We start from the raw sequence: 15,000 nt of genomic DNA on the forward strand, positions 1-15,000 counted from the left end.
GTGACTCTGTGACTGGTGAAGCTGGAACATGTTGGGCTGGAGTGGGCAAGATGGGCTGAAGGGCCTGTTTCTGTGACTCTGTGACTAGTGTATCTGGGGCATGTTGGCCAGTGAGGGCAAGATGGGCTGAAGGGCCTGTTTCCACACTGTATCACTCTGTGACTAGTGTAGCTGGGGCATGTTGGCCAGTGTGGGCAAGTTGGGCTGAAGGGCCTGTTTCTGTGACTCTGTGACTAGTATAGCTGGGGCATGTTGGCCAGTGTGGGCACGATGGGCCGAAGGGCCTGTTTCTATACTGTATCACTCTGTGACTAGTATAGCTGGGACATTGTTGGCTGGTGTGGGCAAGTTGGGCTGAAGGGCCTGTTTCCACACTGTATCACACTGTGACTAGTGTAGCTGGGGCATGTTGGCCGGAGTGGGCAAGATGGGCTGAAGGTTTCCACACTGTATCACTCTGTGAGCTGCTGAGTTACTCCAGCACACGCACTATCTGTAGATTAATGTTGAGGCCTCAGGCAGTTTGTTCTGTAACCTGACAGTAACCAACCACACCCTGTATACGTGACTCCTCTGTATCCGCCCCCACTCTGCTGTTGGTCACAGGATACGGGGGGGGGGGGGAGAGAAAAATCAGAAATGTCAAACACAACATTGAACTGGACAGCCTGCAGATTGTGAATGGACATGAACAGACCCTGGGGACGGGACGGGACGGGACAGTCCGCCCCATCTATTAACGGCACGGTGGTGCAGCGGGTAGAGCTGCTGCCTCACAGAGCCACAGACCCAGGTTCCACCCTGACCACGGGTGCTGTCTGTACGGAGTTTGCACGTTCTCCCTGACCGTGACCGCGTGGGTTTTCTCCAGTTTCCTCCCACACTCCACAGACCTGCAGGTTTGTAGGTTGATTGGCTTCTGTAAATTGTCCCCTTAGTGTGTAGGGAGTGGATGAGAAAGTGGGATAGCATGAAACTAGTGTGTGAATGGGCGATCGCTGGTCGACCCTCTGTCCCGGAAACGTCACATATCCATGTTCCATGTTCTCTACAGATGCTGCCTGACCCGCTGAGTTACTCCAGCACTCTGTGAAACGTCACCTATCCATGTTCTCCACAGATGCTGCCTGACCCGCTGAGTTACTCCAGCACTCTGTGTCCTTTTTGTAAACATGTATCTGCAGTTCCTTGTGTCAGACCTCTGAGACCTGGATTCGATCGTAACCTCTGGTGCTGTCTATGTGGAGTTTGCAAGTTTTCCCCATACCCACCACATGCTCCCCCATATCCACCATTTGCCCCCCCATATCCACCATTTGCCCCCCCATATCCACCATTTGCCCCCCCATATCCACCACTTGCCCCCCCCCCCCCACCATTTTCCCCCCCATATCCACCACTCCCCCCCCCCCCCATATCCACCACAGGGGGGTCACTTCCCGGCCCTGGTGTTTGAATGGAGTTTACATCGGTCAATGATCAGCTACATCTGGTGTACACTGTACACACTGTGGGCAAGTGGCTGGATCAGGTTTCACCTGCTCACAGAGAGACACAGAGAGAGAGAGAGAGACAGAGAGAGAGAGAGAGAGAGAGACAGAGAGAGAGAGAGAGAGAGACAGAGAGAGACAGAGAGAGACAGAGAGAGACAGAGAGAGACAGAGAGAGAGACAGAGAGAGACAGAGAGAGAGAGAGAGAGAGAGAGAGAGAGAGAGAGAGAGAGAGAGAGAGAGAGAGAGAGAGAGAGAGAGAGAGAGAGAGAGAGAGAGACAGAGAGAGAGAGAGAGACAGAGACACAGAGACAGAGAGACACAGAGAGAGAGACACAGAGAGAGAGAGAGAGACAGAGAGACAGAGAGAGACAGAGAGACAGAGAGAGACACAGAGAGACACAGAGAGACACAGAGAGAGAGAGACAGAGACACAGAGAGACACATAGACAGAGACACAGAGAGACACAGACACAGAGAGACACAGAGACAGAGAGACAGAGAGAGAGAGAGACAGAGACACAGACACAGAGAGACAGAGACACAGAGACAGAGAGACAGAGAGACACAGACACAGAGAGACACAGAGAGACAGAGAGACAGAGAGAGAGACAGAGAGAGAGAGAGAGAGAGAGAGACACAGAGAGACACAGAGAGACACAGAGAGACACAGAGAGAGGCCTCTCAGCCTGAGCTGGATATACACCAGGTCACCTGACTGTGCTCCAGGATACAGGCCCAGCCTCTATGTCGGGCAGAAGATAAATGAGGAAGTTGACCTCCGTTGCACAACCAAGCTCCAATTTTGCAAATGCAAAGGGACTTTAGGTTGTGTGGCCAGTGTAACTTCCCCTGACAACAGTGATGTTGGGGCAGAGACATTGTACACAATATGCCACCACCTGCCACAGCCATAACACTGAGTTACAGCCCAGAGCACCGTTCACAGTGACACCAATCTACACACATGTGTAAAAGAAGTCACATTCTCTCAGCAATGTTACTCCAAGAGAATGATATTTCACATTGCATGATCTTCCACATCCCAAAGTTAAACAGCCCCTAGTGTGTAGGATGAATGAGTGATCGATGGCGAATATGGACTTGTTGGGCCAAAGGGCCTGTTTCTGTGCTGCATCTCTAAACCTCACTGAAATAAATGTTAGCATTGAGTTTGCTTTCTTTACTCCTGATTCGACTGCAGATTAACCTTTTGGGAATCCTGCACCAGCTCCCAAGTCCCTTTGCCCCTCCGATATCTGGATTCTCTCCGCATTTAGAAAATAGTCTACGACTTTATTCCTACGACCAAAATGCATGACTCCACACTTTGCTGCGCTGTATTCCATCTGCCACTTCTCTGCCCACTCTCCCAACCTGTCCAAGTCCTTCTGCAGAGACCCTGCTTTCTCTACACTACCTGCCCTTCCACCTATTTCATATCATCCACAAACTTGGCCACAAAGCCTTCAATCCCCTCGTCCAAATCATCAATATGCAGTAGGTGAACGGACAGGAGGTACAGGTGTATGTGAAGGTGAGGCTGATGTAGGTGAGGTTGGACAAGGTGCAGCGGGGAGGTGAGGTTGAACACCAGATACAATATTGATCACGATATTCCCTGGCCTGGAGTCATGGGGAGAGATGGGCTTACATAGAAACATAGAAACACAGAAAATAGGTGCAGGAGGAGGCCATTCGGCCCTTCGAGCCAGCACCACCATTCATTGTGATCATGGCTGATCGTCCCCTATCAATAACCCGTGCCTGCCTTCTCCCCATATCCCTTGACTCCACTAGCCCCTAGAGCTCTATCTAACTCTCTCTTAAATCCATCCAGTGACTTGGTCTCCACTGCCCTCTGTGGCAGGGAATTCCACAAATTCTGGGCAAAAACTTTTTTTCTCACCTCAGTCTTAAATGACCTTCCCTTTATTCTAAGACTGTGGCCACTGGTTCTGGACTCGCCCAACATTGGGAAATTCTTTCCTGCATCTAGCTTGTCCAGTCCTTTTATAAGTTACTATAAGATCCCCCTCGTCCTTCTAAACTCCAGTGAATACAAGCCTAGTGTTTTCAATCTTTCCTCATATGACAGTCCCGCCATCCCAGGGATCAATCTCGTGAACCTACGCTGCACTGCCTCAATCACAAGGATGTCCTTCCTCAAATTAGGAGACCAAAACTGTACACAATACTCCAGATGTGGTCTCACCAGAGCCCTATACAACTGCAGAAGAACCTCTTTACTCCTATACTGAAATCCTCTTGTTATGAAGACCAACATTCCATTAGCTTTCTTCATTGCCTGCTGTACCTGCACGCCAACTTTCAGTGACTGGTGTACAAGGACGCCCAGGTCTCGCTGCACCTCCCCCTTACCTAACCTAACCCCATTGAGATAATAATCTGCCCCCTTGTTTTTGCCGCCAAAGTGGATAACCTCACATTTATCTTTATTATACTGCATCTGCCACGCATCTCCCACTCAACCTGTCCAGGTCACCCTGCAACCTCCTAACATCCTCTTCACAGTTCACACTGCCACCCAGCTTTGTGTCATCCGCAAACTTGCTAGTGTTGCTCCTAATTCCCTCTTCCAAATCATTAATATATATGGTAAACAGTTGCGGCCCCAACACCGAGCCTTGCGGCACTCCACTCGCCACTGCCTGCCATTCTGAAAAGGACCCGTTCACTCCTACTCTTTGCTTCCTGTCTGCCAACCAATTTTCTATCCATGTCACCCTACCCCAATACCATGTGCTCTAATGTTAGTCACCAGTCTCCTGTGCAGGACCTTATCAAAGGCTTTCTGAAAGTCTAGATACACTACATCCACTGGCTCCCCTTCATCCATTTTACTTGTCACATCCTCAAAATATTCCAGAAGATTAGTCAAGAATGATTTCCCTTTCTTAAATCACTTTCATAAATCACTTAAAACTCAGAACTTTTTTTAATGATTTTTTTTATGATACTGACTGTAAAGGGAAATTCATTTTGTTGTCTCAAATTGAGACAATGACAATACAATTTGAATACAATACAAGAACAGGCCGTTTGTGCCAAGCTAAACTGATCCCTTCCCCCTGCATGTGATCCATATCCCTCCATTCCCTGCATATCCATGTGCCTGTCTTGAACACCACTATCGTATCTGCCTCCACCACCACCCCTGGCGGTATGTTCCAGGCCACCACCACCCTCTGTGTAAATAACACTTGCCCCACACATCCCCACTAAACTTTGAAAGGCCTGGACAGAGTGGATGTGAAAAGGCTCGATTGTAATCGGGGTCTGAAGAAGGGTTTCGGCCCAAAACGTTGCCTATTTCCTTCGCTCCATAGATGCTGCCTCACCCGCTGAGTTTCTCCAGCACTTTTGTCTAGGCTCGATTTCAATCATGTTTTGTCTTTCTGCTGACTGGTTAGCATGCAACAGAAGCTTTTCACTGTACCTCGGTACATGTGACAATAAACTCAACTGAACTGCAGAGGATGTTTCCACTAGTGGGAGAGTCTAGGACCACTGCACAGCCTTACAATTAAAGGACGTATCTTTAGGCTGGAGATGAGGAGGAATTTCTTTAGCTAGAGAGTGGTGAATCTGTGCAATTCGTTGCCACAGACGGCTGTGGAGGCCACAAGTCAGTGGATATATTTAAGGTAGTGATGGATAGATTCTTGATTAGTACGGGTGTCAGAGGTTATGGGGAGAAGGCAGGAGAATGGGGTTAGGAGAGAGAGAGAGATAGATCAGCCATGATTGAATGGCAGTTTAGACTCGATGGGCTGAATGGCCTAATTCTGATCTTATGACCTATCCAAATTCTCCCCCCATTCATCTTAAAAAGACTGCCTCTTATCCTTGACATTTCCACTCTCAGACAAAGGTCCTGCCTTTCTCATAACTTTACATGTTTCTACAAGGTCTATTCTCAACCTCCGACGTTCCAGAGAAAACAATCTAAGTCTGTCCACCCTCTGTCTCCCTGTAACTGAAGCCCTGTAATCCAGGCAGCATTCTGGTAAACCTCCTCTGCACCGTCTCTAAAGCCTCTACATCCTGTAATGGGCATGACCTGAACTGCACGCAATACTACACATGTGGCCCGACCAAAGTCCTACAGAGCTGCTTGTTCTCCCAGGCGTGAAGGATGACCTGATGGAAGTTCAGGAACAGACCCAGAGAGAATAACATTCGTAGGTGCAAGAAATTAAAAGCTTATATAGGTGTACAGCATCATAAAATTAGCTGGGGAATATGGTAAATAAATAGATTATAGAAACAAAGAACTGCAGGTGCTAGTTTACAAAAAAGGACAAAGTGCTGGAGGAACTCAATGGGTCAGGCAGCTTCCCTGAAGAAAATGGACAGGTAACATTTTGGGTGGGACCCTTTTCCAGACTCGGTCACTGATCCATGTTCCCCACAGATGCTGCCTGACCCGCTGAGTTACTCCAGCACTTTCTGTCCTTAGATAGATTGATTGACTGATTGGAAGTTACAGTATGGAAACAGGCCCTTTGGCCCATCAAGTCCATGCTAACCAACATGCCCCATCTACACTAGTCCCACCTGCCTGCATTTAGCCCATTTCCCTGCAAACCTTTCCTATCCAATGTGCCTGTCCAATTGAATGGGTGTGCAGAGAAGATTTACGAGAATGTTGCCAGGACTTGAGGGGCCTGAGCTACAGGGAGAGGTTGAGCAGGTAAGGACTTTATTCCTTTGAGCCCAGGTAGATGAGGGGTGATCTTATAGAGGTGTATAAGATCATGAGGGGACTAGATCAGGTGAAGTGAGGGGAGAAAGATTTAATAGGAACCTGAGAGGCAACTTTTTCACACAGAGGTGGGTGGGTTTATGAAACGAGCTGCCAGAGGAGGTAGTTCAGGCAGGTACTATATCATTTAAAATGTAAATGATAGAAATATAACATTCTGAGAGGCAGAGATAGGACAACCAGTCAGAACCAGTTTGACTCTCCATCTTGGAAATGTCAAAGACTACCACGGGCATTAGGTGAAAGGTTTAAAGGTGATGTTTTTATATTCCAGAGGGTCACCATCAAAGTGATCTACATGAGTCGCTGCCTCAAAAAGGCAGCCAGCATCATCAGAGACCCACACCCTGGCCCCGCTCTCAACTCACTCCTGCCCTCAGGAAGAAGGAACAGGAGCAGCTTCTTCCCAACAACCATCAGGCAATTAAACACTACCTCCAAATAAACGGCAGGACATGGATTTGGGACATTGGTTTTGTCTTTACTCCAGTTTTGTTTGTGTTATACACAACTAATTTTTCTTCTTTTTATGGTGTTTTTTCAAATGTGTTGTGTAAGAATTTCATTGTTCTGATTTGGGACATTGACAATAAAACTCTCTCGAGTAGTGGAGGCAGATACGATTGTGGTGTTTGAGAGGCCTTTGGATCAGCACATGGATATGCTGGGAATGGAGGGATAAGGATCACATAGGCAGAAGAGATGAGTTTAACAACATCATGTTCAGCAGGAATGTTGTGGACCGAAGGGCCTGTTGACATACTGTTCTGTGAGGATACACAGGCAAGGAAACATTCAACCAGGTCTCATTACTGAAATGTAACCAAGTCAACCACAAATGGAGGTGTGCGTGTGCGTGTGTGTGTGTGCGTGTGCGTGTGGGTATGTATCTGTGTGTGTGTGTGCGTGCGTGTGCGTGCATGTGTGTGTGTGTGTGTGTGTGTGTGTGTGTGTGCGTGCGTGTGTGTGTGTGTGTACAGGAGGGGCCAAACTCAGGACAACACCGGCAATCCTGAGAAATAATCATTTGAGAAGAGGGTGGGGTTTCCTTTTATGGGAGGTTGGAGGGTAATTGGAGCATACATTATGCAGGACTTTGACTGGGCGGGGAGGAGGGGATGGAGAGTGGGGAGAGGGGTGGAATGGGGGGGGGGGGGGGGGGGAGGAGGGGGAGACAGTGGTGTGTGGGGGGGGGAGGGGGTGGTGTGGACAGTGGGGGGGGGGGGGGAGACAGTGGGGGGGGGACAGTGGTGTGTGGGGGGGGGAGACAGTGGTGTGTGTGTGTGGGGGGGGGGAGACAGTGGTGTGTGTGTGGGGGGGGGGAGACAGTGGGGGGGTGGGACAGTGTGTGTGGGGGGGGAGACAGTGGTGTGTGTGTGGGGGGGGGAGGGACAGTGGTGGTGTGGGGGGGGAGGAGGAGGAGGGGGGGGGGGGGGGGGAGGGGGAGGGGGAGGGGGATAGGGGATAGGGGAGATAGGGGGATAGGGGGACAGTGAGTGCGGGGGGGAGGGGAGAAAACAGGGTTCCTTCTCCCTGAGCAGAGACGTGGTCGAGTCATTGCGGGCTGAATTATTCAGGAGCAGGGCTGTTCGGGTCTGTAATCGCAAACAGGAATGGAGACAGGAACATATATGTTTTATATATAAAAATATATCCACTGAATGGGTTTTATTAATTTAAGCAGGACGGACCAAAAACGTGTTGAGGACGCAGAGGCCCAGGGCTCTATCTAGGTCTGGTCACGAAACCAACAAAACCCTGGCTGTAGCTGGTCTGCGTGCAAGGGGGGGGAAACGGCAGAGCAGAGTGGGTGGGAGTGGGGTGGAAGGGGGGTGGAAGTGGGTGGAAGGTGAGGGGTGTGGGGGAGGGGGGGGGGGGGGGAAGGATCAAGAGAGCAATGTTGCTTTAAATAACGCGGCGGGCGGTCAACGAGAGGGGGGGGGGGGGGGGCATGTACATTCTAAAAGGGGGCAATAAAATGGAGAACGATACACCCACCCTCGTGCCGGACTTGTCGCCCATGATGCCAGAGAGACTGGGCGCTTGTTCCAGGTTGTAGAGAGCTGGAGGCTGCGGGGAGAAGGAGAGGAAGAGCAGACGGGCTGAGCAGCCGCTGGTGGACGAGGTGGACGTGGACGAGGCGCCCAGGCGGCGGCAGCAGCGCGAGACGGAGCCGGTGGGTCGGGCGGCCCAGACGGAGGTTCCCCTCTTGCTCCTGTGACGCCACGACAATGTATCCAACCTGTCCCGGGGGGAAGCCCCCTGACGCCGCGACAATGTATCCACTCGGGGGGTCCCCGGGGAACCCCCTCTCGCGCCGCGACAATGTATCCGCTCCCTCCGCTCTCGCAGCCCGCCCCCTCCCTGACGGACAGCCCGCCCGGCCAATCCCGCAGCCCGCTGCCCCCCCACCCCCCCCCACAGGGGGGGGTCTGCTCCTGCGTCACGTGGGAGCTTTTCCTGACGTCAGCATTGTAAACCCCTGCCCCCATCAATGGGATGAAATGGGGGATGAATGGGGGGTGAATGGGGGATGAATGGGGGGGGGGGATGAATGGGGGATGAATGGGGGGGGAAAATGGGGGGGATGAATGGGGGATGAATGGGGGTAAATGGGGGATGAATGGGGGGGGTGAAATGGGGGGATGAATGGGGGGGGGGTAAATGGGGGGGGTAAATGGGGGGGATGAATGGGGGTAAATGGGGGATGGTAATGGGGGGGGTGAATGGGGGGGGGTCTGTAATGGGGGATGAATGGGGGATGAATGGGGGGGTAAATGGGGGGGGTAAATGGGGGATGAATGGGGGATGAATGGGGGGGGATGAAATGGGGGATGAATGGGGGATGAATGGGGGGGTGATGAATGGGGGATGAAAGGGGGGGTGAAATGGGGGGGGTAAATGGGGGATGAATGGGGGGGGGTAAATGGGGGATGAGGGGGAGGGGGTGAGGAAAATGGGGGGGGAGGAAGTGGGGGGGAAGGGGGGGAACGGGGGGGTAAATGTCACTGTATGTCTTGTTACTTGTGGGCGGAGCACCAAAACAAATTCATTGTATGTGAATATCTGGCCAATAAACTTACTTCCTTCCTGGTGCTGGGTGATTAGATCTGCGGCCTCACCAACGTTTTGTACTGTTAGCCCCGTATTTTAACGTTAGTCCTTGTAGTTTTCGATTCCCGAACCTGGGGGAAAAATACTATGGGGGGGTTTATGCAATGGGGTTTTTAATGGGTCTGTAAATCACCGCCTACTGCCTCTTGTGGGATCCTGGGAAAACATTCGTCTATGGGGGATGAAAAATTTCATGGGAATATTTACAACATAGAACAGGAATACAGCCACAGGCCCGGGGATGGACAATGGGGGGGGGGAAATCTCCTCTGGGGCACATATCCAAACCTCATTCACAGCCTGTTATGGGATGCATGGGGCATTTTTGTAATGGTGGAGGGTAAATTAGGGGGGGGCAAGACACTGCACCTGGAAACAGGGGCAAGTCCAGCGGCGTTCTAATGGATCCCACCTCTCATCCACTTCCGGACACCCGACCAAATTTACAGGGGGAACCCAAACTTGGGTGGAATGTGGGATGAATGGGGGATGCAAGGGGGGGGTCACTGGGAGAACGTGGAAAGCTCCGGGTACAAATCATTGTATGATCAAGGGTAACTGTGGCGCAATGAACACCTACTAAACAAATGTCTGGTGTATGTGGTGATAGAACTCTGGCTGCCCACTCTAGACAAATCCTGCGTGTTCCACCGTATTTTACTGTTAGGTGGAATAATTTTTAGTTTCTCAAAACTGTCCCGTAATTTTTAACACGTTAGGGGACTTCCTGGGGAACCTGGGATCACTAAACTTCAGCCTACGGAGATTCATCGACTTTTTATGCAACCCCATGGTTTTATTATATTGGTCTGTAAGGTCACCCCTACTCAGGTTCTGTGCCCTGGGGACCAAAACCTGGGGGGAAAAATAGTCTAAACTCAGCCTTCCGATCTAGTAGGTAAATTTTCATGGACATATTTAAAGCAATTCTGTAAACAGTACAGCAAACAGGCCAGGCCCCAACAGTCGGCCGTACACATCTAAATTGATCTAAAAAGAAACTGTGACTCCACATAAACTACCCTCCTTCCACACCCACTAATAAACATTACTGTGTGGATGCAGTTCTGCCTACATTAAACTCAGATTCCCTAAAACCATTTTTAAGGATTCATCCTATAGTTTAGTTTAGTTTTAGAGATACAGCACGGAAACAGGCTCCTTCGGCCCCAGCACGTCCACACCAACCAGCGATCACCCGTTCACACTAGTTCTATGTTATCCCACCTTCTCATCCACTCCCGACACACGAGCCACAATTTACAGAAACCAATGAACCTACAAACTTGCACGACTTTGGGATGTGGGAGGAAACCGGAGCACCCGGAGAAAACCCACGTGGGTCACAGGGAGAGACGTGCTCCAAAACTCCGTACAGACAGCATCCGGGGGTCAGGAATTCAACCATGTGTGGCTCTGTGAGGCAGCATCCCGCGCTGCCACTGTGGCGGACCTGATCACCTATGTGTACATGTACATGTTCTAGGGCATCCCTCTAGCAAAAATACACTCCACCTGCCACAGTGTGTGATTCAGGATGAAGGGCAATGTCCCAGCATGAACAGTACAACTAAAATACACCCCAGACCCTAATCAACACCTAAATGATACATACAACTGCACCTCGTATGTACATGATCGCACACATGTGTACGTACATGATCACACACGTGTATGTACATGATCCCACACATGTGTATGTACATGATCACACACATGTATGTACATGATCACACACGTGTATGTACATGATCACACCACAAACTGTATGTACATGATCCCACACACCTGTCATGTATGTAGGGGTGGATTCAGGATCAACACACCTGTACGTCCACACCCCAGAACCTAAATCACACCTGTATGTACATGATCACACACATGTGTATGATCACACACGTGTATGTACATGATCACACACATGTGTATGTACATGATCACACACATGTATGTATGTACATGATCACACACATGTATGTACATGATCACACACATGTATGTACATGATCACACACATGTGTATGTACATGATCACACACCTGTATGTACATGATCACACACATGTATGTACATGATTACACACATGTATGTACATGATCACACATGTGTATGTACATGATCACACACATGTATGTACATGATCACACACATGTATGTACATGATCACACACATGTATGTACATGATCACACACATGTATGTACATGATCACACACATGTATGTACATGATCACACACATGTATGTACATGATCACACACATGTATGTACATGATCACACACATGTGTATGTACATGATCACACACATGTATGTACATGATCACACACATGTATGTGCATCATCCCAGCAAAATGTGCCCACACCAGCCCAGCTGACCACTCTGGGACCGACATCCTGTTGCCCCCTTCCCCCCTCTCCTCCCCCCCCCCATTCCCCTACCTCACCCCCCAACCCCCCCTCCCTCCCTCCTCCCTCTCCCCCCACAAATACCTCCTCTGGCAGCTCGTTCCATACACCCACCACCCTTTGCATTAAAAAGTTACCCCTAAGATTTCTATTAAATCCTTCTCCCCCACATTAACGTTAAGTCCTCTGTCTTTGATTCCCCAACTCTGGGCAAGAGACATCTGCATCTACCCAATCTATTCCTCTCATGATGTTATCCACCTCAATAAGACCAATGGGGTTATCCACTTTGGTAGCAAAAGCAGGAAGGCAGATTACTATTTAAATGTCGTCAAGTTTGGAAAAAGGGAAGTACAATGGGATCTGGGGGTCCTTGTTCATCAATCTATGAAAGTAAGCATAGGGGACGGACTCTGTGGGCTGGAGACACTGGTGGGTCATTGAGTCTGGGTTCATGAAGACAGTTGGCATTCACCAGTTTCGATGAGTGTCTGTTTAACGCTGCAGGTGACGAGGTTAATAAATGCCAATGTGGAGTCTGTGATGAGAGAGAATTTAGAATCTGAAATATCAGCCCAATCCCAGGTCTCGGCATGTCCAAGTTCCACAACAAGGTGAGCAGATCGTATCTCCAACAGCGATGTGGGCCAACACATTCCCCTCCCTCCCTCTCTCCCTCCCTCAACACACACCTCCCACAGCACCGTGTATCACCACACATGCCAAGATCAGCACCCGTGATTACTGGCCACGGGGCACGGTCTTTCTGATCAATGCTATTCAGGCATTCCATTCCCCCGTTTTATATTGAGCTTGGGCAGCTTCCAACTGAATTGAATTGAATTGAATTGGATACCTTTATTGTCATTCAGACCTTACGGTCTGAACGGAATTTCGTGCCTGCAGTCAAACATACAATCATACAATAATAAACACTAAACACAAATTAACATCCACCACAGTGAGTCCTCCAAGCACCTCCTCACTGTGGTGGAGGCAAAAATCTTAGGGCTGCAGTCTCTTCCCTCCTCTTCTCCCTCTGCACTGAGGCGATTCCCCACCGGGCGATGTTACAAACAGTCCCGCGGCTCACCGAACCCCGCAAACATAGCGATATGTGTGTGTGTGACTGTGTGTATGTGTGCATGTGTGTGTGCGCTTGTGCGTGTGAGTGCGTGTGTGTGTGTGTGTGTACGTGTGTGTGTGTGTGTGCGTGTGTGTGTGTGTGTGTATGTGTGTGTGCGTGTATGTGTGTGCGTGTGTGTGTGTGTGTGTGTATGTATGTGTGTGTGTATGTATGTGTGTGTGTGTGTGTGTCTGTATGTGTGTGTGTGTATCTGTGTGTGTGTGTGTGTCTGCGTGTGTGTATGTGTGTGTGTGTTTGCGTGTGTGTATCTGCGTGTGTGTGTGTGTGACTCTGTTCCACTGTGGGTCCAGGCTAGGTGTAACACACAGATCCCACAACACTCCCTTGGAGACAATCATGAGTGCCACACCACACACACACACACACACACACACACACACACACACACACACACACACACACACACACCACACACACACTGACACACACACACACACACACACGCACACGCACACGCACACGCACACGCACACACACACGCACACGCACACACACACGCACACACACACACACACACACACGCGCGCGCTGTAAGCCCACATTTCTCCGGATGCCTGTCCCTGTCAAATGACGTCTAAAAATACTGCTCGTATATATAAAGCGGTTGCCATGACGTGAGGGCGGAGGGACTTGTTTACACACAGACGTGGGTCAGTGACAGCGATGGTGCAGGATGGGGTGGTGACAGCTCGACCGAGCCTGTACTCCAGTCCCAGAGAGAGAACACGGGGAGAGAGGATACAGGGGGAGAGAGAGGACACAGGGGGAGAGGGAACACGGGGAGAGAGGACACAGGGGGAGAGAGAGGACACAGGGGGAGAGAGGATACAGCGGGAGAGAGGATACAGGGGGAGAGAGGACACAGGGGGAGAGAGGGACACAGGGGGAGAGATGATACACAGGGGGAGAGAGAGATACAGGGGGAGAGAGAGATACAGGGGGTGGAGAGGATACAGGGAGAGAGAGAGGATACAGGGGGAGAGAGAGGATACAGGGGGAGAGAGGATACAGGGAGAGAGAGGACACAGGGGGAGAGAGGACACAGGGGGAGAGAGAGGACACAGGGGGGAGAGAGGACACAGGGGGAGAGAGAGGACACAGGGGGAGTGAGGACACAGGGGAGAGAGAGGACACAGGGGGAGAGAGAGGACACAGGGGAGAGAGGATACAGGGGGAGAGAGGATACACGGGGAGAGAGGACACAGGGGGTGAGAGAGAGGACACAGGGGGAGAGAGGACACAGGGGGACACAGGGGGAGAGAGAGGACACAGGGGGAGAGAGGACACAGGGGGAGAGAGGATACAGGGGGAGAGAGGGCACAGGGGGGGAGAGAATAAAGGGAGAGAGAGGATACAGGGGAGGGGAGGAAACGGGGGAGAGAGGAAACAGGGGGAGAGAGGACAAAGGGGGAGAGAGGACACAGGGGGAGAGAGGACAACGGGGAGAGAGAGGATACAGGGGGAGAGAGGGACACAGGGGGAGAGAGGACACAGGGGTGAGAGAGGATACAGGGGGGAGAGAGGACACAGGGGAAGAGGAGGACACCAGGGGAAGAGAGGACACAGGGGGAGAGAGGACACAGGGGAAGAGAGGACACAGGGGGAGAGAGAGGACAGGGGGAGAGAGGACACAGGGGGAGTGAGAAGGGACACTGGGACAGGGACAGCGGGGCAGGGAAGAGAGAGAGCAGCAAATGACATTTTAATGTTAAAACGGCCACTAAACTGCGCGGACAAATCGCCTAAGGAATCGTCAGCAAAATAAACGACCTATTGATAATTTGTGGGCGGGTCTGTATTTAAAAATGAAGCCCATTTTTCTTGATTGAGAGCAATGTAACAGGCCCTTCGACCCATAGAGTCCATGCTGGTCAGCGATCACCCGTTCACACTAGTTCTATTTTATCCCACTTTCTCATCCACTCCCTACACACTAGGGACAATTTACAATATACAGAAGCCAATGAATCTACAAACCAGCACGTCTTTGGATTGTGGGAGGAAACCGGAGCACCCGGAGAAAACCCACGCGGGTCACGGGGAGAAGGTGCAA

General features: G+C 50.7%; 1 protein-coding gene across 1 annotated transcript in view; it reads right to left on the reverse strand.

The window, feature by feature from the left end:
• LOC129715107 (uncharacterized) overlaps positions 1–12,593 on the reverse strand; it is a gene marked incomplete at its 3' end in the record, with an annotated part of 19,770 nt that extends 7,177 nt beyond the window's left edge. The window contains exons 1-2 of the mRNA XM_055664973.1: positions 12,546–12,593; positions 8,276–8,644 (exon numbers count right to left, since the gene is read on the reverse strand). Of these exons, the coding sequence (XP_055520948.1) occupies positions 8,276–8,644; positions 12,546–12,593 (417 nt within the window). The remainder of the gene's footprint in view (positions 1–8,275; positions 8,645–12,545) is intronic.
• Positions 12,594–15,000: the final 2,407 nt, after the last annotated feature.

This window comes from Leucoraja erinacea, unplaced genomic scaffold (assembly GCF_028641065.1).
Source record: "Leucoraja erinacea ecotype New England unplaced genomic scaffold, Leri_hhj_1 Leri_1016S, whole genome shotgun sequence".
Lineage (NCBI taxonomy): Eukaryota > Metazoa > Chordata > Chondrichthyes > Rajiformes > Rajidae > Leucoraja > Leucoraja erinaceus.